Here is a 25,476-nt window from a genome sequence, read left to right as displayed (position 1 = left end):
TTAAACGAACCGCACTTGACACGGTACAGAGCAGTCGCACTTGTGAAATGAACTGAACTTTGGGTGTCAATCGTGCTCAAGCACGGATCAGATCCCCTAGTGTGAGTACATCCTATCTAAGTGCATAGAAGATAGCACACCACAACTATAACCATAACAGCGCAAAAAATTATGAATGATAAAAACATTGACAGCCATTTTGAAACATTTCTGCTTTAGAGAGCTTGAGCATTTAAAGTGACAGATGACACAACTGCATTGTATACTTAGAATACACTAATATAGTTACCTTTATAATCATTGTTCTTGGTGTAAACAGGCCTTAATAGTGTTACTTCACTGGATGGCCAATTTCAAATGTATTTTGTGTATTTTCAAAATACTGTATTTGTATTTAAATACATTTCCCCACGCAGTATTTTGTATTTGTATTTTAAATACATTTTGATGTATTTGTGCCCATCTCTGCCTGCAGGTTTCTGCCAAAATAAAAGCTGAGAAAAAGCAACAACTCCATCAAAATTCATCAATGTTAGTATTGTAATTTTACTGTTGTTCTGTAGAATAAAATAGACAATTATAATGAAAATAATAATTAGCCTACCTCAGCTCTATTAATACATGTATTATATTCACACATAGTGGTCAAATTGGGATTTGTAATATATTTGAATGTTTTAAAAGAAGTCTCGTCTGCTCTGCAAGGCTGCATTTATTTGTACAGCAAAAAAATACATGCCTGATTCAAGAAGGGGGTCTCAAAAATGGCCAAAAATATATAATTTTACTAACTTATTAATTTTAAGTTAAATTGTGCTTTGTTGGTATAATGTCTGCTAGAATGTAAAAAAATGTTCAGCGTTAAGTAAATATTTTTAAATTGTTGTTTTGTAATTGAATTTTTAATTTGAAAAGCAGGAAAAAAACAGTAAAAAGCACATAATTGTAAAAAAAAATGGCAATAGATTTGGGAAAAAATGCGAAAAACTGTGTTCTGTATTCAGCCTTCGGCCCAGTGATTCATTTTGTTTGGCTTCGGCTTTGGCCAACAATTTTCATTTCGGTGCATCCAGTTTTAAACCTGATTTATCATTTTATTCCTGTGGTGGCGAAGCAGAATTTTTAGCAGTCATTACTACAGTCATATAATCCTTCAGAAATCATTCTAATATGATTTATGAGCAATGCTTTTTGATGATTAAAAAGTCTTAAATTGCTCGCCTTCAACTAGTTTAAAATGCTGCTGCCAGATTCCTTCACAATAGCCATAAAAGCGCTCACATTACTCTATATTTGAGGGCCCTTCTTTAGCTGCCTATTACATTCAGAATCGATTTTAAAATTATTTTATTTGTATATAAATCTTTACATGATCAAGTCCACATTTCTTTTTCTGAATTGCTGAACCCATATACTCCTTCTAGAAGTTTAAGACTGGCTTATAATTAATCTTCTATTATGGTCTTTGCCTAGAATTTTGTCTTCTAAGTGTCTATACTTTGTTCCCCTTGTTTTATTAACATATTTAGTTATTTATATCATTGAGGCATCATTTATATCATCCCTGTCTTAATTGTTTAGTTGTGCTGATTTCTGTATCTTTATTTTACTCTTTTTGAAACTCTTCACAGTTTTTAAACGTGCTATATAAATTGAACTTGAATAAAAAGTTTAAAAGAACAGCTTTTTTTTTTTTTTTTAAACAGAAGTATTTTGTAAGTACTTATCCTTGCTAAATGTACAAGTATTAATTTCTTTCAAAAAAAACTTTTGAACAGTAGTGTATATTGTTACAAAATATTTCTATTTTGAATAAATGCTGTTCTTTAACTACCACATCGCAACACCCTGGTAACCATTTCTAATATGGAAAAACAACCAAATTTATTGTCGAGAGTATGGCATGGACAAGCACGCGTTCCTCAGAAAATGAAAAAATCTAATTCTGTATGCAACACATCTTAAACTTTAATTTGCCCTGGATATATTCACTAACTCTGCTACAAATAGAACAAATGCAAAGAATATTTCATCCCCGCTTTCCTCTTGTCTTTCTAAAATTACTGAATACATAAAAGTAAAAGAAATAGCAAAGAACTCAGAGGGGAAGCAGGGTGGTTCATGCTAGTTACGTTCATTATGCTGCTAAATTAAAAAGCAGCAACTATCAGCTCCTAATGTTTTGTCTCGTTCCACCTCAGGTGGTTCAAACAGCCGAAACTAAATGGATTCGCTGTCTGTGTGAATAACTGCGAGCAGACAAACTCTTAATTTGTTGTGTGGGCTCTTAGGGGCATGTGGCTGATTGGCTTACTGCTCGAACTTCTAAACTAATACAGCTTTTAAACTCGATTACTTGAGTGTGTACATTACTGTGATTCTCCATTTCAGAGATTCTTCAGTGCTATTCTGTCGATAATTTGGGATAGAAAGAAATATTTTCACCTGTAAGGTTTTTGTCTAAATAACCTCTTATGATTTGCTTACCTCTCAAAATCTATTTTGTGCATGTGTTTATTAAAACATTATATTATTAGCAGGAAGAATAGTGAATACTAAATATCTGCTTGTACGTAAGTGTGGGCAGTCACATGTAGTGCTGCCAAACGATTAATTGTGATTAATCACATCCAAAATAAACGTTTCTCTTTACATAATATATGTGTGTGTGCTGTGTAAATTTATGTGTATATATTTACACACACATGCATGTATATTTTTTAAATATTGACGTGTATATATATACAGTCATGGCCAAAAATATCGGAATCCTTGGGTAAATAAGAAGGCTGTGAAAATTAATATACATTGTTAATCCTTTTGATCTTTTATTTTAAAAATTCACAAAAATCTAACCTTTCATTGGATGATAATAAGAATTTAAAATGGGGGGAAATATGATTATGAAATAAATGTTTTTCTCAAACACATGTTGGACACAATTATTGGCACCCCTAGAAATTCTTATGAGTAAAATATCTCTGAAGTATATTCCCATTTTGAGCACTCCAGGGTGATTATGAACATGAAAATATCCAGCCATGGCTTCCTGTTTCACAGAAATATAAATAGGAGGGAAAACAAAGCCCAAATTCCCTTAACCATCCATCACAATCAGAAGAATATATTTCTGATGTGCAGCAAAAGCTAATTGAGCTTCACAGATTAGTGAAGTGGCTTTAAGAAAAGAGCTAGAGCAGTGAAAATTCCAACGCTATCTCACGGCAATTTGTACGTATTTTACGAGGTGGCTATTTCGTACGAATTCATACGACCTCACTCGTACGATTTAGTACGATTTGTCTAAAGCCCAGTGACGGGTAGGTTTAGGGGCGGGGTTAGGTGTAGGTCATTCGTACAAATTCATGCGAACTGGCAACTCATAAAATACGCACGATTAAGCAAAAATCGTATGAATTTGTACGAGTGAGGTCGTACGAATTAGCCACCTCGTAAAATATGTACGAATTGCCGTGAGATCGGGCTGGAAAATTCCCATTTCCACCATCAGGGCAATAATTAAGAATTTCCAATCAACATAAAATGTTACAAAACTGCCTGGAAGAGGACGTGTGTCTATATCGTCCTAATGCACGGTGAGAAGGAGAGTTTGAGTGGCTAAAGACTCTCCAAGGACCACAGCTGGAGAATTGTGGAAAATAGTTGAGTCTTGGGGTCAGAAAACTTAAAAAAAAATAATAATAATAAAATAAAATGTCAAAAACACCACAAAAATGGGTCAATGAGCACAAAACCAAGCTTCGGCTATGGCCATTCCAGTCCTCTGACCTGAACCCTATAGAAAATGAGTGAGGTGAACTGAAGAGAAGCACCACCAACATGGAGCTGGGAATCTAAAGGGTCTGGAGTGATTCTGCACGAAGGAATGGTCTCTGATCTCTTGTCAGGTGTTCTCTAACCTCATCAGGTATTATAGGAGAAAATTTAGAGCTATTAAACTGGCAAATGGAGGTTTCAAAAAGTATTGAATAAAAGGGTGTCGTTAATTGTGGCCAATGTGTATTAGAGAAAAACATGTATTTCATAATGAAATTTCCCCCCATTTAAAATTTTTATTATCCAATGAAAGGTTAGATTTTTGTGATTTTTTTTTTTTTTTTTTTTTAAATAAAAGATCAAAAGGATTAACAATTCAGATTAATTTTCACAGCCTTCCTTGATCATGTTTACCAAAGGTGCCGATATTTTTGGCCATGACTCTACATTTTAATATGTAATGTATATTATACATAAATATAAATATTTTATATATAATTATAACATGTTTTTTTCTTAAATATATACATGCATGTGTATGTATTTTTATATATACATTAAAAATTAACACACATGTAAACAAAAACTTTTATTTTGGATGCGATTAATCGCAATTAATCATTTGACCGCACTAGTCACATGTTAATGAGCAAATGGTTGTGATATCAGTCTTAAACAGTTCTGTTTTGCAGCTTAGTTTCAAGAGCAAGAAAAAAAATCAGCTTGTCTTGTTTTCTGGCTGCTGTTGCTCTTCGGCAGTGCAAATGTCAAGCACTTTTTCAATTAACTTCCCATTTTACATGCATATTGGATTTAAACAGTTCACAGCGAGCTGTAATTAAGTGCGATTCACTATCTAATTGTTTGTGGATCGAAAGTTTCATTTTGTTTAGGGCCTGCTTTGACTTAAAATGAATTCAAAGTGACAGTGTCATATCTTGATCCCTCTTGGGGGCCTCAGCAAGTTCATTATTAGTTGTTTTATGTTTTGTAGAGTGTAATCTTACAGTTAGTCAGTAGGGAATTTGCATGCAATTTTAAGAAACCCATCTCTCGAGATTTATAGTAGTGCAGATATTTTCCTTGCCATCTAGTTACTGAGTTATAGTGTTGACTCTATTGGGACAGTTGCATTGAAGGATTAAATGAACTCCTCCTGATTAATCGAAAACCTAGCACATTCATCAGAGAACTTGTAATTTTGTCCACACTAGAGCTTCTAGAGGAGACCCACCGGTAATGATTAATCATCATACGTGCAGGTCCCGAATGAAGAGCAACCCTCCTGCCTGTAAATGTGCTTTAATGCAGTTTAATGATAGAGTGTCACTGTTGTTGCAGGAAGCTCGCTCAACGAGAGGCAGGGACAATTTATCCGAAAAGAGACAAGGAAAAGCATGGAGGACTTAATATCCTGGAAGTAATTACAGCTCTGCTCCTTCCCCATGCACCCGAATGCCGACACTCAACCTATCGCTTCTCCGTCTTGCAGAAGCCTTGATAAACAAAGCTGTTTATAAAGTTCCTCGCAATCAATCACCACCTCTCTACCGGTTAGTCTCATGAGTGTTTAAAACACGGGGATCAAACGCTTAGAATCTGCAGAGCTGCGACTTTGCCATTTGATAGAGTGACTGCGTTGCTGTTCTTGAGCCCCTGATCGATTCTTACAAATTCAGGAGGGCTCAGCGAGAAGATGAGGGGCTAAAAGTCTCCGTTCGGCATAATCCTTGCTGGCAAACATTCCTTCACCAGTGTCATGTATGTAGTGATCAGTCTTCGATATGCCAAAGTTGTTTGCCAACAGCAGGCAGTATAAGGCGTCATTATGGTGCCAGTCCAGAATGTCTGCATCAAATTCACACGATTGCAACTCTTTGTCTCTGATTATCCTTTCGACTTGAATGCTGTTAGGTTAGAGAACAATCATGTGGGATCCTCCATGTCAGTTAGCAAACACAATTCTATCATCACCGAAGATAAGATGAAACAGAAGAGAACAAACAAAATGCCTCAGGGAGCGTCCAGATAAATGGTGGCTCTGAAGAAAATCCTCCTTAAGTCAAAGTCATTATCTTTTGTATGTATTTTCAGCATTTCTTCACCTTGCTGACTTAACTAGGCTTTTAGCCATGTTTTTGTTCGTAATTAGGCCAACCTTTTAAACTAGCTTTACTGTACATTCTACATCCGTCGCTTTTGGTGCTGTACGGTATTTATTATTGATGTCCAGTTGCATAGTGTGACATGATTAAAGTCTGTCCCAGTTTATTGCTGTCAAACTGCAATCTAATATATGCATATAAGACAACTTGGGAATGGTGTTATAGATGGTATTGGCATTGGCTTTACAACGGAAGATCTGGGCTAGTAATGGAAAGGGACTATGCGTGAACCTGGAGAATTACTAGGGTTCACCATTACTAGGAGCCCCAGAGCAAGGCACTTAACCCCAGGGTACTCCAGAGGGACTGTTCCTGTTGGAAATGCAATAAAAGTCACTTTAGATGAGGCTGAATCCACAGCATGTCTAAGTAAACATCAGTTTATTGCAACATAAATGTTTCGTTCCATTTTGAAAGCAGTACCATGCATGATTCTCAAAATGCTACCCTGATATTTTTGCAATGTAACAGCACCAAGGCCGATTCGTAATGAATGTGGCAACCATATTGACAGTTTAGATTTTACAAAAACAGTCAAACATGTTCATGCTTCATTTAACAAAAAAAAAAAAACGCATTATTTTTCACATAATTTACCTTTATTCCACACCTCTCTGTCCCTTCTCTGATAAATGCCCCAATTATTTCCTGGTTTTATGAAGCCACTCCCTCAGAAATACGTGATTGGCTCTGATTGGTTAGCTGGCCCAGTGTGTTGTGATTCGCTAAACCGCCTCTACGGCGCATCTGAACGTCCCACCCCTCAGCTCAGCGTCATGTGCTCCGGTTGTATTGTAAACAATGGCGTCGTCTATTGCTTATCAATTTGAGCCCGATTGAGACGCAGAGAATATTAGTGAAGAGGATTGTGCAGAACCCGTGCAAGCACAGCGTTTAATGGTATGTTTTTTTGTTGTTGTTGTTGTTTGTTGTTGGTTCATACTTTTAGATACTCTGTTATTTGTAAGTTCTACTGCTTCTTTTAGCTTTTAATATACGGTTTTATCCTAATTAAAGCCTTAATATAGCATGGCAAGCACATGCGCATCCATGAATAATTAGAACAGTTTGTTGGAGCTGGTCTGACGATCTGAATGAGAGAGAGAGACAGAGAGAGAGAGCGAGAGATGCAGAGCAGGGCGATGCGAGTAACAGAATTAAGAACCGCTGCTTTAAAAAATAGGATTTTGAAACGTATTAATCCATTACAGTCATTAGAAGACAGAATCGTGATTCATATATGAATAGATTTTCACGTGCACCCCTAGTTTTCTCTTCCACTTCTCTAAAGCAGCGCAGCATGACATCACCCTCTTTACTGCATGTTTCCGGGGATGGGGTTTATCTGGGTCCGTGACGTATCGGACCCGGGAAGCAACTCGTTGTAGTCCCTTACCAGTCGTTTTTGTAGGCATTAAACTGACAGAATTTGAAAAGACAATAGCTCCGTTTGCATTAAACTTTCAGCGTCGTAACTTTGCAGATATTGTTTATGCTCAAACAGCAACATTACATACTACCGTGAAATCGCAATCAACCACCCCTTTAATTTTAAATCAGGCTCAACTGTAGAAGACAGTCTTTCTTATTCTGCTATACTTAACAAATGTGGGCCTGCTATGAAGCATTGTTATAAATAAATTATACTTGGGGATATTTATTTATTAATCTATCAAACCAATGTAAGACCAGTTTTGTTAGTATAGAAACGAATATGATGATTGTTATTATTTAGTTCATTTCTACCATTAATTTTTAAACTTGAATACCATGTTACATTTACAAATACATCACATCATGGAAAAAAAAAAATGGGTTGTGAAATCCATTTCATATTGAATGTAATGATGGCTATTGGCAATGTTGTTATTGCATCTCATAACTAAAAGTGTGCCATCCGTCTACATGCTCCAGAGAAAAAGTCCCTAAATGCAACAAAAATTAACAGTCCTACATCAGTTATGTTAGTTGGCTGTGTAGATCATTAGATACTTCATTTATATCCAATTATTCGGCTTGGCTCATTACAAGTAATTAGTGTCCTAATCTAGTTATTTGTTGAAAACTAGGCTGTGATGACCGTGTTGATTGGGAGATTTGGCTGTTACACGGATGGTTTTGTTTTAAGTATAGCTGACGACTGTTTTGCATACACATCAGTGATGTAGTAAGGTATGCACTATATTCTTCAAATCTTCAGATGACATCTTTAGACAGCTCTGTTTCTCAAAAACACAATATTTGAGTGTTCAGATACTCATTGGCTGGGAAAAGGGTAGATTACTCTTCAAAGACCAAAGCTCTTGGACTAACACCTACACAATCTTATAATGATCTTCAGGGATATTATTCACCATAAAATTTGTACATGTTCTCACTCTTGTTCATCAAACACTCTACTTGAATTCAAGGAGAACATGAGTACTTCACAAAAATTAGTGGACACAAATCCAAGCTTATGAAGGGTCTGTTGACATTTAACTAAAGATTTCATCTGCCGTTACCTGTTGGAGTGCAACATACTTTTGTGGAGGTTGTGTAAGGAAATGTTCAGACTGTGACATCAACTCCAAAACTATTCAGCTGATTTAAATATATTCTTGAGTGTGGTTGTATAACATTAAGCACTTTACTTGGCTATCAAAGTCATTCCCAGTAGCATTGCTTCTGGAATCACATTTTTGGCACATAATTGTCATGACTTCTTACTCTGAGATAACAGAATCCTCAGGCTAGGCCACGCGTGTGTTATAGCAGTGGTTCCTGGAGGCCCCTCAACACTGCATGTTTTCAATGTCTCCCTAATCAAACACACCTGATTCAGATAATCAGCTCATTAGGCCAAGAAATGTGCAGTGTTGGGGGGCCTCCAGGAACATGGTTGGGAACCACTGTGCTATAGAATGTGGTATGATTTAAAAACAATTAAAAAAAAAAACATATTACTAGAGCTGTCAATTTAATGTTCATGTATAATGTATTATGCAAAATTCTCTACATTTCTCTGTAATAAAACATTTTCCTGCCTTTGGAGTAATTCAGGCTTAACCCCTTGTCACCCCCCCCTTTTTGAAAACAGACTTGAAAGGGCACTATTTAAAGTTAAATTGTTATAATTCATGAATGCTTTTGAATACAAACCTAAGGTTGGTCTCCTTTAAAAGAAGACAATCAGCAGATTAATGCAGAACTTAAATATCTTTAAAAAGTGAAAGTAAAAAAAAAGTTATAAAAGTTTTTATTTACTGTAAATAACATGTACGGTACTATTATTACTGTATATTATATAAAATAAATATTTTACAAAATGTTTTAATCCAAATTTGGCATAAAATTAAAGCCATATGTCTAAAGTTGTGTTCCAAATTTGAAGTTGATATAAAAAAAATTGAGGTTACTATGCAATTTTATTTAGGCGTTATACCACAAACAGCCATTCAAACCCCATTTAATTTTTTTATACACTTTTCTCTCACAAATGTATCAATTTCTCTCTCACTCTTACTCCTTTCACAAAATATAACCACCAAATATGGAATCCTGAGACTCAGACCTTTCCGATGATATGTATTTTGTCAAGATTCTAAAAAGTTTTGATTCTATAAGACCGTAATATATTTGGAGTATGACACCTCCCACTAAGGGGGAGGAGCCTGCTAAAAGATTTTAAAGTACCATTTCTATGGTGACGCAATATCCGATTTCAAAACGGTTTTCACAGGATGAATTTTGAGATTTTAAGTTGATATATAATATATGATGATTTCTAAAGCATGTGATAGGAAAAAAAGGAAATTAATAGAATTTTTGTGTCAAAGGTCAGAGCTCCTGTTACGGTGTATATGTTTTGAGGTGCACTCTTGTCATAAATTAATCTATTACTGTTCCTACATAATTTTTAACAAGAAACAGTGATAAAATATATATTTAGGAGTCTTGGACCTTTCCAATGATATATAGTTTGTCATGATTAGATTAGGATTTAATGGTAATATATTGAAATAAAGTTAGGTGTCCCGTATACGGGGTTTTAAGGGATTAGAAATATACTTACAGTATCCTGTACCTCTAACATTGATATTTGTTTACATACTCTAGAGACAAAAGTCCCTAAATGCAATGAAAATGAACAGTCCCCAATCAATCACATTGGTTTGTTGTGTATCCTTTCCCGTGTATTATATCACTCATTTATTTCCCATTATGTGGCTAGGCTCATTACTAAGTAATTACCTCTAATATAGTTATTTGTCCAGAAAAAAAATTAGACTGAGATGACTGTGTTGATTAGTATTTGATTTGACTATTACATGGATGGATTCATTTTAAATATAGTTGACGACTATAAAAGCGGTATCTGTATAGAATATTATACTGTGCTCAAGTACTTAAAATAATCAGATACCCTAAAACAGTTACGCAAGTGCACCATTCATTACATTAATGTTACCATAAAAATATGTACAATATGCAGAGAATCTTAAATCTTGCCTGCGTAGAACAGCATTCTGAATGCTTTGGTAAGCATACTCTGAGCTGTCCATTTTAATACTCATATTAAATACTCAAGCTTCAGAGCTGTACTTTAGAGTCTTTTGGTGTTGTCCCTCGAATCATAGCATTTAATAAAATGCCTCAATCATGTGCCTGTGGAATTGCACAGGGAATTATGTACTCATTTTTATTTACATAGTCTTTGAATCATACATGGGGGTAAATGAAAGTCTAATCAACATTTTTGTAATACAAACAATATTGTTATTACTCTGCCTTTTACTCTTAGTCTAATTGTCTGTGCTCAAGACAGAACCAAAGAAGTTTAGTTTAATTTCTCACCTTGTACCCCATGCGACAACACTGAGAATGCAACACTCATTTGCATTGGCTTACAAATTGTGTTCTATCGTATTCCAGTATGCAGTGACGTGGGAAATCATGCCCGTCTAGCTAGAAGCAATCTTTCTTCACACACTTAGCTTTTTCACAGATGTATTTGGGTCTTAATGTGTTACGGCTTGAATTTCTGGAACTGTTGTGTCTGAACAGACACTGCAGCTTTTTTGTGCAGCATGCACTCCGTATCAGACATGTCAGATTCAGCTTTCATCCATGCTTGTTTTCATTACACTCATCCCAAATGTGAAGAGAATGGCGGTTTTAGGTGCATTCAGTTGAGATACCTCTTAGTTCTTGAATTAATAATCAAATGGGGATTTAGCTTATTAACTGCCAAATGTTTGCAAAACTTTGATGCTCTCTTTATTATAAGATAAATTATTGCTTTTTTCCTGCACTCTTCTCTTCTACCTCTCTCACCTCCATCCATCCCCCTTGTACCCCGCTGTGATGGAGTATTAAGCGTTCTCATTCTCCTTCATCAGGGCTAGCAGGATAGGTGAATTAGGCTGGGAGATTGAGGCTCTAAGCCGCTCTAATGCAGTCATTGACTCTGAGGCCTGCTGGAGCCGCCTGACGCCGCCTTGAGTGAATTAGACTTGGCCTTCTATACCTAAGAGAAATGGGCTTCCACCGCCGAGGTCCTGACCACAGCAAGCGAGAAGAGAAACACACAGCTTGACAGGCAGCTCGCTCTCTTCACCCTACACTTAAGATTGAGCAGTCGAAGAATCTGTGATTGAAAGTTATAATAATTTAGAGAGGTGCGGTGGTGCTTTGTGATAGCATGGCTTGACCCTGCTGAACTAAAAAAAAAAGAAACAACTCTGTGCAGCGATGCCTTCTCTTGTCTGCTGAACACCAAGTAAAGCTCTTTGCAGAAAAGTGAAAGCATGTGGTTTACCTAGACAACACCTCTTCCCAAGATTCAAGAGTTTTATTTGTCACATACACAATTATACAGAGTATAACCAGCAGTGAAATGTAGGTTGTATATGTATATACGACCTCTCGTATGTATATGCATTAGGATACCCAAATGTCTTCCATCAGCCAACTAGCTGATTATACCCCTTTTGCAAATTTACTTAGCAAGTTTATTGCTGGACGTTGGTAAATTGCTGTATGGGGTTGTGTTCGCCACATCACATAGATTCTAATTTGCATTGCTTTTGAATGTTTTGTCAACTTCATTGACATCTACATTGCATATTCAAGTCATTACGAAAAGTCTATTTCCGAGTCACAAAACTCAGTCCTGGAGTGGCGGTGTCCTGCAGAGTTTAGCTCCAACCCTAATTAAACACACCTGAACCAGTTAATCAAGGTCTTACTAGGCATGCTAGAAACTTCCAGGCAGGTGTGTTGATGCAAGTTGGAGTTCTGCAGGACACTGGCCCTCGAGGACCGAGTTTAGAGACCCCTGGTCTAATTGGTCAACATGACCTTAAACTGATCTCATATGGCTGAGAAATGCATCTGATCAAGGTTAAAAGATTATAATCTTTAAGACCTCGGTTAGCTGGTTCTGATGTATTTTGATCAGGTTTGGAGCTAAAATCTACAGAACAGTGGACCTCAAGGGCCAAAGTTGCCCACCCCTTTTATAAATCACCAAGAAACATGTCTGATAGGTGGGTATGACCTTAAAGCATCCATAAATCTCAAAGAAAAGCATCTAATGAGGGTACCTAATTCAGTAATTAAACAGTTTAATTAATTAACAGTAATTAAATAAACAACTCTGTCCCTCGATATCCACTTTCCTGGATAAATGAGCTCCAACTCAGATCAAACTCGTGTTTCTGTAGCTTTTTAGTGATCTTGAAGTATTTTGTGATGTTTAGGATTGGAGCTGAACTCTGCAGGAAGGCCAGAGTTGTTTGGATATGAAACAAAATCTCAGCTTTTAAATTTGTCAGTTTTACAAGAAATTCAAAAAATAAATACCATTTTGGTAAGCTTTAATGTGGCGTGATTACTGTAGCTGCATGTTTAAGCATGTAAGCCCGATCCTCTGTTCCTCTTTATTACTAGTTACTGCACAAAATTAAGATGAATGAACATCAGAAGGTATGTTTAAAAAAAGCAGTAGAACTTACAGAAATGTTTCACACCTCATATAATAGTACAATCAGTGTTTCAATCCCAGAAAGATATCAGTACAACAGCTTGTAAAAAACACATTCGAGGTCACGTTACATTTACCTCAGAAAACCTGTTCAATGACCATATCATCAATTACCTTGATAGTTAACAGGAAAGGTGAACTCTAGAAAGATTGTTTTGCTAATTATATATGCACTATATTACAAATTCATTGTTTTACTTAACCTGTTCTTCAGTATTTTATGTATGATTGAATAAATCCTGAAAACAAGTCATGACGACATCTATTTAAATGTTTATATTTCAAAAACAAACATGAGTTGAAACATAATTATATAATTAATAAGTTATAATTTGCAGCATTTGTTGAGATTTCTTTCCTTGAAAAAAAACTACTGTACCTGATTCCCTACACGTCTAAATAAATCATTAATGAATTGAATTGAATCGATTGAAATTTAATCTAATTGCAAATGTGATTTTAAATAGAATCGTTTAGTTGTTCATAATGTCTATCCACTAGTTGATTAGACAATGTATATCACTGTTGTGTTTGTGCATACCTTTTTAACAAAATCTCTTTATCCTCCACAGGGTCTGATGATTCTGCTCCAGAATCTACCCACAATGCACTGGGGAAATGAGGAAGTTAGCGTTCTCCTAGCTGAAGCTTACCGGCTGAAGTTTGCCTTTGCCGACGCTCCTAACCATTACAAAAGATGAAGCTTCGCCCAGCACAATTACTGAATATGACGAGCCCGAAGTACTGACCTCGGAGGCGCAACTGTCCGTGTAATGATACTGAACTGAAATGGTGACATTTTTATGGAGATGGGAATATGGTCTGCAGCTGTTCCTGGAATTTTTCCGCATTTCTACTAATATCAGCACTCCGAATGCCATGAGTCACCCAGATGTCAAAATCATGCACTGTTGAAATACACTAATTTAATCTTTGTTTCTTAGGCTTTTCTTTTTTAATTTAATCCCAACCTTGACCAAGAATCTTTTTTTTTTTTCACGCACAGAGTTCATTTAGACGGCAAGATTCTAGGAAGTAACAGCTACAGTAGGATGGATGCTGGCCAAATTGATTCATGGCAATAATAAGACGTCATTCAAAAAACATGGTTTATAAACATTCGCAGTAAGATCGTTTGGCTTAAACAGCGCCTACGAACACTTATTCTAACCTTGGTCTACCTCAGGAAGCGGCCAGGATTCGTAGGGTGTTCATTTTGTCTCTGCATGTGAACAGAGCCCATGAGGCTTTGCAGTGGAGTCAATAAAATTTGCCTTATTTTGGCTGTTTGAGTTTTGCAAGGCAGAGGTTCAGTGAACGAAGGCAGCTGGAGATGCAAGCTGAAGAACTGATTCAATTTTTCTTTCCCTGTTGCTCATGGCCTTGTCATTTTGACATCCCATTTTGATATTGATATAATAATCCCTACTGACTGTACAATGCTGTCATTAATAGATGTGTTTGGGGATATCGGCTTCTGACTTTTGACATTTTGTCAGTATTTGAACTGTGCGCTGCTTCAATCATGTCATCAGGCTTTTTAATTTGTGTGCCAGTTCTTACAACTAAATATAAGTGAAACTGCACTTGATAAGTCTATTTTCCTCCTTTTTGTACAAGATATATTCTACGAATCCGCTTTTTAAAATTCTTTCTTCTTTTTTTATATACTGTTTACATGAGCCTGTTAAGTTGTGCCTAACTCTAGAGACTGATGACATCACAGATATTTATTTTACATTCATGATCATTTAGGATTCGGCAAAGCAGAACATTTGCCTTGACAACATTTACTCCTACACAAGCAGTGAATTCAGCAGCTCTACTGCTGTCCTTCGGCTGTTTGATGGGCCGTAGAATTGAAGGAATTTACTGTAACTGACATTCAGTGCCTGGACAACATGGAGTTACAGTACGAGCTACGTGGGGTGCTGGGAGATTTTCTGGACACCAAGCTTCTTGACTTCTACAGAAACGTCAAAATGGATTTTGAAAGAGGTTGAGTGAAATGTTCTAAAATGTTCTTGAATTAAATAGCTGTGTACAGAATTATGTTTTCAAAGAGATGTAAATAGAAAAATATGTAAATAAATACTATATATATGGTTATAATTTGTTGACTTGTTTAATATGTGGTTTGTTTAAAGTTTGACTAATAATGTAAATTGAAATAATGAAATTTGGGTAACACTTTCTCACTATCAACTAGTTACTTATTAGCATACGTATTACATATTGGCTGTTAATTAGCACATATTAATGCCTTATTCTACATGACCATATTTTAGATCGTCACACTTTATTTTAACTACGTTTGCCTCAAACTGCTTATTAATAGTTATTAAAGTAGTGGTTAAGTTTAGTTATGGGGTAGGATTAAGAGATCTAAAGGTAACACTTTATAATAGGGGTCAATTCTCACAATCAACTAGTTACTTATTAGCATGACTATTATTAACATATTGGCTGTGTATTAGTACTTATAAAGCACATATTCTGCATAACCATGTTCTACATCTCCTATTCTACACAAGACCTAAACTTACTGTAATAACTACCTTACTAACTATTAATAAGCAGCGAACTAGGAGTTTATTGAGGTGTAGTTAATGGTTTGTTAATAGCTTGTTAATTATTTGTTAATAGTTTGCTTAATAGACCTTAGCTGTGAGAATTGGTCCCTAAACTAAAGTTTGACTGAAAGTTGGGTAACACTTTAGAATAGGGAACACTTAATCACTATTAACTACGACTTTTCCCTCAATAAATTCCTAATTTGCTGCTTATTAATTATTAATAGTTAGTAAGGTAGTTGTTAAGTTTAGGTATTGGGTAGGATTAGGGATGTAGAATAAGGCATTAATATGTGCTTAATTACTACTAATAAAGGGCTAATATTCTAGTAATATGCATGCTAATAAGCAACTAGTTAAAAGACCCTAAAATAAGGTGTTACCCAAAAATTTTTTTTGTTTTTTTCAAAAGCAACAAAATCATGCTGCACACACACACTTTTTTAATGTGAAATCAATGTTTCAACTTTTTAAAATTGTGTTGGTCTTTTTGCCAATTTTGTAATATAAACAGAGTAATAAACAAATTAAATTTGAAAACAAAAACATGGAATATTGATTGAAATTATGCGAGGAGAAAGAAAATATGAAAGGAGACAGCCGATTTCACAAAATGAACTTTAATCAGACCGTCCTATCAGACTGGCATTACTTTGTCTCATCCTTAAAAATCTCAGATCCATGCTGTACCCTCATTAAAGCCATTTCAACCCCATATTTTCAAAATTCCTATCATTTTTACTGTGTTTTTAAATGGGGTAGGAAGTAGTCAGGTCCCTGTGGCCGCGTGCTGCAGGTTTGCTGATTAGAGTCTTAATATGCGAGCTGTATGCAGGGCGGGAGTTCCTCTCATTAGACTGACTGATGTTCACAGTGGCAGGTAATTAATGGCCCGCAGCAGCTCTGCCAGGCCATTCGCATGAATTAAAAACACATTCAAATCACCACAGCGCCTGCATCTGAGAGGTGCCATAAAATGAGAACCTGTGAGAGAGAGAGATGATATGGAGTTTATCAATGCAGAACGAATGCCGAGATGAATCCACATGCATTTGTGAATTTACATTATTATCGTTATTAAGGTAATGTTCTGAGTCTGATAAGCTTTATGGACAGCACCTGTGACATGCTGTTTGTTATTTGTTGCTCATTTTGCAAAAACAAGTGAAAATTATAAAGTACAGTGGCATCTTATGAAGGGAAGTGTTTAGCGACTAACAATTTGTCCACAGTGAAGACTAATAAACTGTATGATTTTAACACAATCACTGACCATGAAAACATATTTGATTTTAAATGTAAATTTGATATGCTTATTGGGCCAAAAGGTGACTGAAGTTATTGTAGTTTGACACAATGTGATAAAGCTGTGTTTGGGGCAGTCATGGCCTAATGGATAGAGAGTCGGACTTGTAACCTGAAGGTCATGGGTTAAGAGACTTGAACCCATGACCTTCAGGTTACAAGGTGGGTGGAGTGAATAACCAGCGCTCTCTCTCCACCCTCAATACCACGACTGAGGTGTGACCCTTGAGCAAGGCCCAACTGCTCCCCGGGCGCCGCAGCACTGCTCTGGGTGTGTGTTCATGGTGTGTGCGTGTGTGTTTGTTCACTACTCACTGCTGTGTGTGTGCATATTCCAAGTATGGGACACAAGTTATGTCAAGTTAAGTCATAAATGTATGTTTTCTTGTGTGTTGGGCAATGTTAAAGGACCGCATTATTTCTCTTCCATAAGTGACTTAAGTATTTTAAATTATTCTAAATGTCCTTGTATACTGAGTACAAAATTTTCATATGCGTTTTTCGTATTTGTCACACTCTCCTTTCAAAATGTTTGCTACGGATGTGAAAACACAGAAAATCGAACCTGGTCCGATTTTTTTTATGACGGACGAAAGTTTCAGAAGCAGTGTGTAAACGTGATTGACACAACGTGAGGTCGTATTTATTCTTCAAAAGTACAAAAATATCGGACTCAGTGTGCAATGGCCTTAATTCTTTTCTTTCTTTCTTTCTTGGCATCTCTGATTTCCATCTGACTTCAAGGGCTGCAGTTGTGTACATTTAAATTGTAAAATTTAAAATAAAAACGTCATGTCAGCATTTTTTTTCTCTTTAGTTTGAGAGAAGCTGAAAAACTGAGCTAAGCAAATTCTTTACAAATTTTACACAGAGGTTTTGTAGACTTTACTTATTCAATAAGTGCAAAGATGTAATTCATGTACTTCTCACAAAAACTTAAACATGGTTCCCTTTCATGCACAGCTATACTGGTTAAGGTCATTTTGTTTTCTCATATACTAGCTTGTTTCTAAAAGCTATGGAGCTAGACTGCCCAAGGAAAACATAAATACACCAGTAAATGTGATTACAGATGATTTTTTATCACCCAGTGACAGCCAGGTAAAACCCATCTACAATACTGCACATATTACAGCTCTGAAAATGAAAAGGATGACAACAAATACCCATATGCTTTGGTTCCGCATCTAATTCATCTCATGTCTGCTTTTCAGATCTGATGTATTTGCATCAATGCTTTTAGTTTTGTAGGTAGTAATGTACTATATACTGATTGTACAATGTGGCGTAATGAGTCTCCTAATTAGTCCCTTGTTTCTGAAAATTCAGTGTTCTCCATCAAATATTTGAAATGTTTGCTGCAAAAAAGCAGATTTTACTTTGCAAATCAAGATATTTCAATGTGTTGAATGTTTCTCAAGATAGAATTTGTTTCAATTGTTTGTCTATTCTAGCTATTCATTATATAAATTAAGTATTACACTATTATATTACACTGTTAAATTAGTAATTAGTATTAGTAAACTGTTTAAGTGATGTTTCAGGTGAAGTCAACTTTGAAGAAACAATGTGGAATAAATAAAAAAAAAAAAAAAAAACACTACAAGATATTTTATGGACCATGTGATAAAGTGTCTTATACTCCTTGATATTCCAGCAGGAGTTTTATTTGGGAGACCAGCTGGAAAAGTTAGGTAAAATAATGTTTTTATGTTTGTATTTAACTAGATCTACATTTCCTAAAGGAAGCATCAGAGCTTTGAAGGCAGCAAAGTAAATGTATTAAAGCTTATAGGAAAGTTCTAATGTGACCCAGCTCACATCAACAAGATATTTTGAGGAATCCAAAGGCTGATATAACATTATAAATGCACATTTATATTTTGAAAACCCTGCTGAACATTCTATCAGTGTAAATATGTGGTCACATTTGTTTGGCAAATTTTCACAGGGAAAATGCAGTGATTTCAAGAACATAATCTCATTGCAATTCATAACTCTTTTGCATTTTGGAGAATTGGTGGTTAATTTGTATGATATAAATTGTATGTATTTGTGCAATCTGCTTAATCTCCAATGGCATCGTGTTTAGGAATGGGCCTTCATGCTTTAATTTTTTGTAAAAAAAACCTGGTTTTGTACAATTTACATGATATGAATATTTATAAAATATTTATGTTTTCCCATGAGATTGGATTGGAATTTTGCGTGAGGGTAAAAGAATTCCACAAACAGTTTTTGTAACTTGTTTGAGTTGCTCATGCAAATTCACCTTGTTTACCAACAGAAACTTGCTTTGTTTGAAAGTGACTTATGTGTGAACTCTGAAGTGCTGACAGTAGACAATGGACCTTTTTCCAGCAAAGTTTAGCAGGATTTTCCTTAATGTGACCAAACCTTAACACTGTGTAAACACCAGACATGTCCAAATGTTCCAAAACCAAAGTGTAACCATGTTACATCAGAAATGGAACAGAGCACCAGTTTACACCCAGTTTATTGACAGTGGCCCGCCAGGTTATATCCATTGTAAACCGGATCACTGATTCCAATGGCTTCTATATGCTTTTCTACGCATTATCAAAAGACAATGTCAAAATTGTCATAATTCTTAAGTGTACATATCTAGGTTTGTAGGCTTTTAATGCTTTTGCCTGATAGAAAACAAATCTTGGTTTACTAACCAACTTACTAAGTCTTTCCTCAAGTCTTTATGAAACATTTTAATTCATAAAATAAATTCTGTGATGCACAAAAATATATGATAGGCAGAAAGTCTGAGCTCCTCATTAATATGTGATGAAAGTGAAAAATGATACACTGTTCACAGCTCTACTAAGTTCTAAAAAGGACCTTAAAATCTTGTACAAAAACAAGCTACAGACTCACATGCTAAAATCCAGTTCGTCAGAAGCCATATAATAGCTTTGTTTGAGGAGCAGACCAAAACAAGTTCTCATTTGCAGATATTTGCATTGCTCTCTTTGGTCAAGTGAACATAAACTAAAGGTATTTGGTATTAGTCACATCAAAGCTGGTGCAATGCATATTTTGATTGACTTTTTCTGTCATTTTGGAGCTTGTCAGCATATTTCCCCAAATTCATTATATAAAAAAGTTCAACAAGAAATACAGGTTTGGACTATAATGAGGGGAAGCCCGAATTATTTTCTCAGAGAATGATTGCTTTAAAGTCTCTGTGGGTTTGACTGCAACTGACTTAGTAGTGACTTGTGAGCAGTCCCTTCAGTAGCAGTAGCATAGTAGCACTTAGCTTTCTATGCTGACCTTCTGTCATGCCCAGACCAAGAGCATCAGATTACCGTTTCTAATGGCTGTTGCTCTTGAGTCTGTGAGATCAAATACATATATAGCCTCTGAAGGTTGTTTTGATAGAAATGATTGAGCAGGACAGACTCACAGAGACAAATGCTGACATTCCACTCTGAATCAATTTCAACAGGCCTGTCCTTGGACTATGTGTCCTCTATCAGCGCTGGTCATATATCTGTTACTCAGCAGACTGCGGCAGAATCCTCTGAACGCTGATGTGTTCTGTGATTGAGACACAGGAGCGCAAGTGCGGTTCACGTCAGAGCATAATTTCCTTTTGTATATGTGCACCATTATGGCCTGAATGATATCACTATTAATATTTGCTCATACACAGGGCTGGGAGTTGATGACACCAAGTATTTAAATTTTAATGGGTAACCTGAAAGACTTCTTATGGTCATAAATGATGTTGTTTATAAAAAAAATAATGAAATTATTTTGCATTTCATAACATTCCATATATCATAAATAGATGCTGACCTTTGACCCTTTCCCTAAAGCCCACACCTGCACCTACCCCTAAATCAGAGCTGGAAAACTCTGGCCCTCGAGATCTACTTTCCTGTAGAGTTTAGCTCCAGCCCTGATCAAACTCACCTGCCTATAGCTTTCTAGTATTTCTGACGACCTTGATTATGTCGAAAAAGACAGATGGGTCAGTCGCATCAAATATTAAATCTACTGTTCTTACTATCCATGCCACTGTCCCAGATACTGGCTTGATTAATTTTGTCTGGATGAACCTGACAATGGTGGGCAGAGTTAGCGTAAATAGCCTTTTCCAACAAGACAGGCTATTTGCCAGCCTAGGTTCGTTAGAAAAACATGCCTTTACCTACATTTTTGTCCAAAAACTTTCCTATACAGTACAATTCACTTTAGTTTCCAGGTGAAATGAACACTAAAGGCAATAAATCACCTGCAACTTTCATTCTTCCTTTCACACAAGTTATAATTACAAGGGCAAGTGATCTATTAATGAAGACTAATTTTTGTGTGATTGATCTCAAGACACTTTTACCATAGTGCATGATTTGTAGATTTAAAGGGTTAGTTTACCTAAAAACGAAAATTCTGTCGTTAATTACTCACCCTCATGTCGTTCCAAACCCACACTCTCAGAAATAAAGGTACAAAAGCTGTCATTGGGGCAGTACCTTTTCAAAAGGTACATGTTTGTAGCTAAAGGGTCCATTTTGGTACCTTAAAGGTCATATTAGTACTTAAAGTGTACATATTTGAACCTATTGGAAAGGTACCGCCCCAGTACAGCTTTTGTACCTTTATTTCTGAGAGTGCATAAGACCATTGTTCATCTTCAGAACACAAAATAAGAAATGTTTGATGTGTCGTAGCTTCATAAAATTACGGTTGAACCACTTATGTCACATGAATAATTTTACCAATGTAATTACACGTTTCTGGGCCTGGGGACATTTTAGTTACATTGCTATCTAGGGAGGGTCAGTATGCTCTCGGATTTCATAAAAAACTATTTTAATTTGTGTTCCGAAGATGAACAAAGGTCTTACGGGTTATGAATGACACGTGGGTGAATAATTAATGACAGAATTTAAATTTTTGGGTGAACCATCCCTTTAATACATGTTGATATTTGCATCACATTTTCCTGTCTTTTCTGATGTACAGTAGTAAACTTGCCTAGTAGATCATGAGTGAGTTTTTCATATGCATTTTTAACACCATTCACAGGAAATTTCATTTTGAAAATGTTGCAAAATGCACAAGAAGCAATGTAATTTCATTTAGGAGAAATACTGCCACAAGCACATTAATATGAAAACTACAAGGCATGGCTTCTCAAAAGTTAAATAATTTTAAGGCTACTTACTATTATATTACTATGGCACTATGCATTAACTTACAAAGAGCTACTAGCTAGGCAAGCCTAAGCTAGGCTTGTTTAACCATGCATAGTTGCAAAGCGGTTAGTAGTTAGTGTGGACTTTACATACCAGTTTAAGAGCCACTGTCTACTGACCATTGCATCACTGACTTCAAGACTAAAAACCTCTCAGAACACTTTAGCAACCACAGACTAAAACTCTAGCAACACTATGAAAATTGCATAGCAGCGGGCCATTAAGAAAATCTGAGCAACCGCATACTGTAGAAGTGCTCTCTGGAGACTAGAGAGCATATCAGGTATGTAGCAAACCACTCACTCTTTCACTGAAATGTAAAAAGTATGGTTTAAATTGTTGCTCAGGTAGTGCATTCCATCCAGCCTCCCGCTTTCGAAAACAGGAAGCGACGGTGCAATAACTATCAAAGCTTCCCTGCATTTGCTATTTGTTGTTTGTCTAAGAACATTTGCTTAGGTCTGTTAGCTCTGCCTGGCTGTTTCCTCCATGTTTCATCAGAATGCCCTGTTTTGCCCACTATGACATCTGTGTGACATGGCTGTGGCTTCCCTTTCCTCATCAGGCTGAGCTTGGTGCTGCTTGCAAAAAACCTTGCGATGAATCACAGTGCCTTTTGGCCTTCATTATCCGCCCTGCCTCGTTAGCAGAAATGATTAATATTAATCCTGTTTTAGTGAGGAGCGTTGCTGCATTTTAAGAGGAAAGCGTGTGGGTTGAAAATAGGTGTCTGGGGAGAACCCAAAGATATAACGTACAAATAATCCATCACCCACATTTCAAGATGTGCAGCTGGTTCTATGCCAGCCTATGATGGACCTTTACGGTTTCCTTAATGGTCACCTGAGGATTATGCTTTGGATTATGTACTGCGAGTATGCATCATTAACAGAGTTGGACTCAATGCTGTAGATCTGGTAGAACTGCAGAAGTTGGCAGCTATTTCAGTAAAAGGGTAACGGTTCAGAAGGTTAATGTCCTGAGGTTAATACAGCGTTCAAGTCAATGGTTTACCATCTATTCTAGAAATGTCTCTGAAATAGAAGCTTGTTAACCGGTGACCTGAATCAAGTGCTTAGTTTGGATATTTTTCATTTGATGAACAATATTAAGTAAATATTTTGACCGTTTAAAGTAGATATTTTAGTTAAATTACACCATTTTAATCAGAATCTCCATCAAAGAGGCATAGGCTCAAAATACGTGCATCTACCTAAACCATTGAAAACCATTTAACCCAGATATGTTTGTATCACTGGTCATGTGTTATGTAATGTTGTTCCTGTCCTCATCATGTCATTTCTTCCTCAGTTTGACATTTAATGATTCATAAACTTCACTATGTTTATTTATGTATTGTGTTCTGCTGTGTTAAGTAAAGCAAGACCGGTGATCAGGTTAAATGTTTATTGTTTCTATATAACAACTTACATGTTATAAATAGTTATATAACCCAGTCACTTCTTCTTCTTTTTGGTTTTTAACGGCAGCTGGCAACCAACGTAAATAGGTGCCAAAACCACAGTAATTGCCCACCATTTTGAAGATCTCATTCCAGCAGAGTTCATTGTTTTCATGTATGAGGGGGGAGTTTGGTGATCTGTTTAATTCTTGGTTGAGCATTGTTAAGCATTAATAGTTGAGTTTGTTTTGTTCCAAATTTCTGTGTTTTGTAATGTTATAACAGTTTACCTCTGTTATTGTTAAAGCACATTTAGTTTCTATTACCTTTAGTTACCAAATGGTTTAGTCCAAGTCGGAGGGGCTTTGTCTTTGTAAGATGGCATCTCAGGTTTGTTTGGGGACTCGTAGAGTGAGTTGTGGGATGTTATGAAGCAGAATTGCTGTCTTTCGGGTCAATTTTCTTTTTTTGCCAAATGTTTGTTTGTATTTTTGAACTTTCATTGTAAATTCCTGTGGCATACCAGTGGAAAACCGTCATTTTTGTACTCCTAGGAATAAATAAACTGAACTTTTGACTCCATTGTCACGTCACTTCATCTGCAGGTACATTTAGAGCAGTGGTGCTTATACTGTTCAAAACATCTTTGGCCCCAGTTGACACACCACTGTCTCTGGTGTGCTATGTTTTACATTTTTTACTGTAATTCAACAAGTGTAAAGGTAACCCTATTGCCGGTAGCTCTTTCCATGTTTTGAAGAATCAGGTCTTGTTATTGTAAAACATGTCGTCATCGCAAGCTGTCAATGTATAATTGAAGATGAATATGGATGTTCTCATCTAAAAGAGCACCATTTGGTCCTGCCTGTAATAAATGTCAGAAAGTATTGATAAGATCAGGGGTCATGAAGTATGGATTTTTAGATTCATTTCGGTACCTTGTGAAATGTTCTTTTGTCAGCAGGTTTTTGTTTAAGTCGTCCCAAGAGACGTTTTTTAATCTCTGTGTTTAATGTGGCTAAGCTAACAGCGCTCACACAAGTCAAACTGGCGTGATTAATGGACACCGAGCAGACGCTGACGTGTGATGATGTGTGACCCAGACATCCTGAGAAGAGAGGAAACCTTCTTCCATTTGCCTACAAGATTATGCCTATAAACCCAATTTTAAAAATAAAGTGGTAACACTTTACAAGTTCTCATTTTTAACATAATGCGTTAACTAACATGAACAAACAATGAGCAATATATCATTACAGCATTTGTTAACTTTTGTTGATGTTAGCTGTTTTCAACACTGAAGAGTCAAAAATTCAAATTGTAAAGTGGTACCCATAAAAAACTTTAAATATAAAACTAGTGAATAGGGACTATTACATTGCTTACAAAACATACTGATGATTTATTTTGTGGGTATCTGACAAACTTTGCCCCTCAAGTATTTAGGTTAACACTTATAGGCCTATAAATTTGAGAAATTGAAATTATATGGTTTCTTTGCTTTCTTATTTTTAGAAGGTTATGTACTGTGACAAATGCATTTTAAAAATATAAATATTCCACGCAATCTCTCAATGACTATGTCATAAATAATGAATAATTATTATACTTTTGAAATAATATTTCAAAGTTTTAAATGAAGTTTACCAAGTCGCTGCAGAATATTTCGTATTAAACTTTTAAAAAACATTATTTCCAACAGTTTGACCTTTATATGGTAGGATCTGCACAAGTATGTACAATTAGATTTCAGCCCTTTATAATATTTATCTTTGATTTGTTAAAAGATGCTCAAAAGTGTGTATTATTATTATTTTTTTTTAAACTGCATAATTGTGTAGAATATTATTACTTTACAATTATTTATAATTTCATAGCATTATTATTTTTTTATTTTTATTTAAAGTGTCTTTAAAAGTAAGAGTATTCAAGATGGGGCTGGTGCTGGTTTAATATATGTTGTAGTAGAGTAGTGTAAGTTGAATCACTAATGTGAAAGTGAAGGGAA

The 25,476-nt window shown here is 35.8% G+C and overlaps 1 protein-coding gene across 3 annotated transcripts in view; it reads left to right on the top strand.

Annotated features, from left to right (window-relative positions):
• The window catches only part of tbc1d22a (TBC1 domain family, member 22a), a 150,174-nt gene extending 135,092 nt beyond the window's left edge, over nt 1-15,082 (top strand). For all 3 annotated transcript variants that reach the window (XM_079398835.1, XM_079398836.1, XM_079398834.1), the window contains one exon: nt 13,542-15,082. In XM_079398835.1, the coding sequence (XP_079254961.1) occupies nt 13,542-13,670 (129 nt within the window). In that variant the 3' untranslated portion in view covers nt 13,671-15,082. The remainder of the gene's footprint in view (nt 1-13,541) is intronic.
• The last annotated feature ends 10,394 nt before the right edge of the window (nt 15,083-25,476 follow it).

Source organism: Barbus barbus (genome assembly GCF_936440315.1).
Source record: "Barbus barbus genome assembly, chromosome: 39".
In the NCBI taxonomy this organism is placed as follows: Eukaryota; Metazoa; Chordata; class Actinopteri; order Cypriniformes; family Cyprinidae; genus Barbus; species Barbus barbus.
This window is presented reverse-complemented; position numbering and strand designations above follow the sequence as displayed.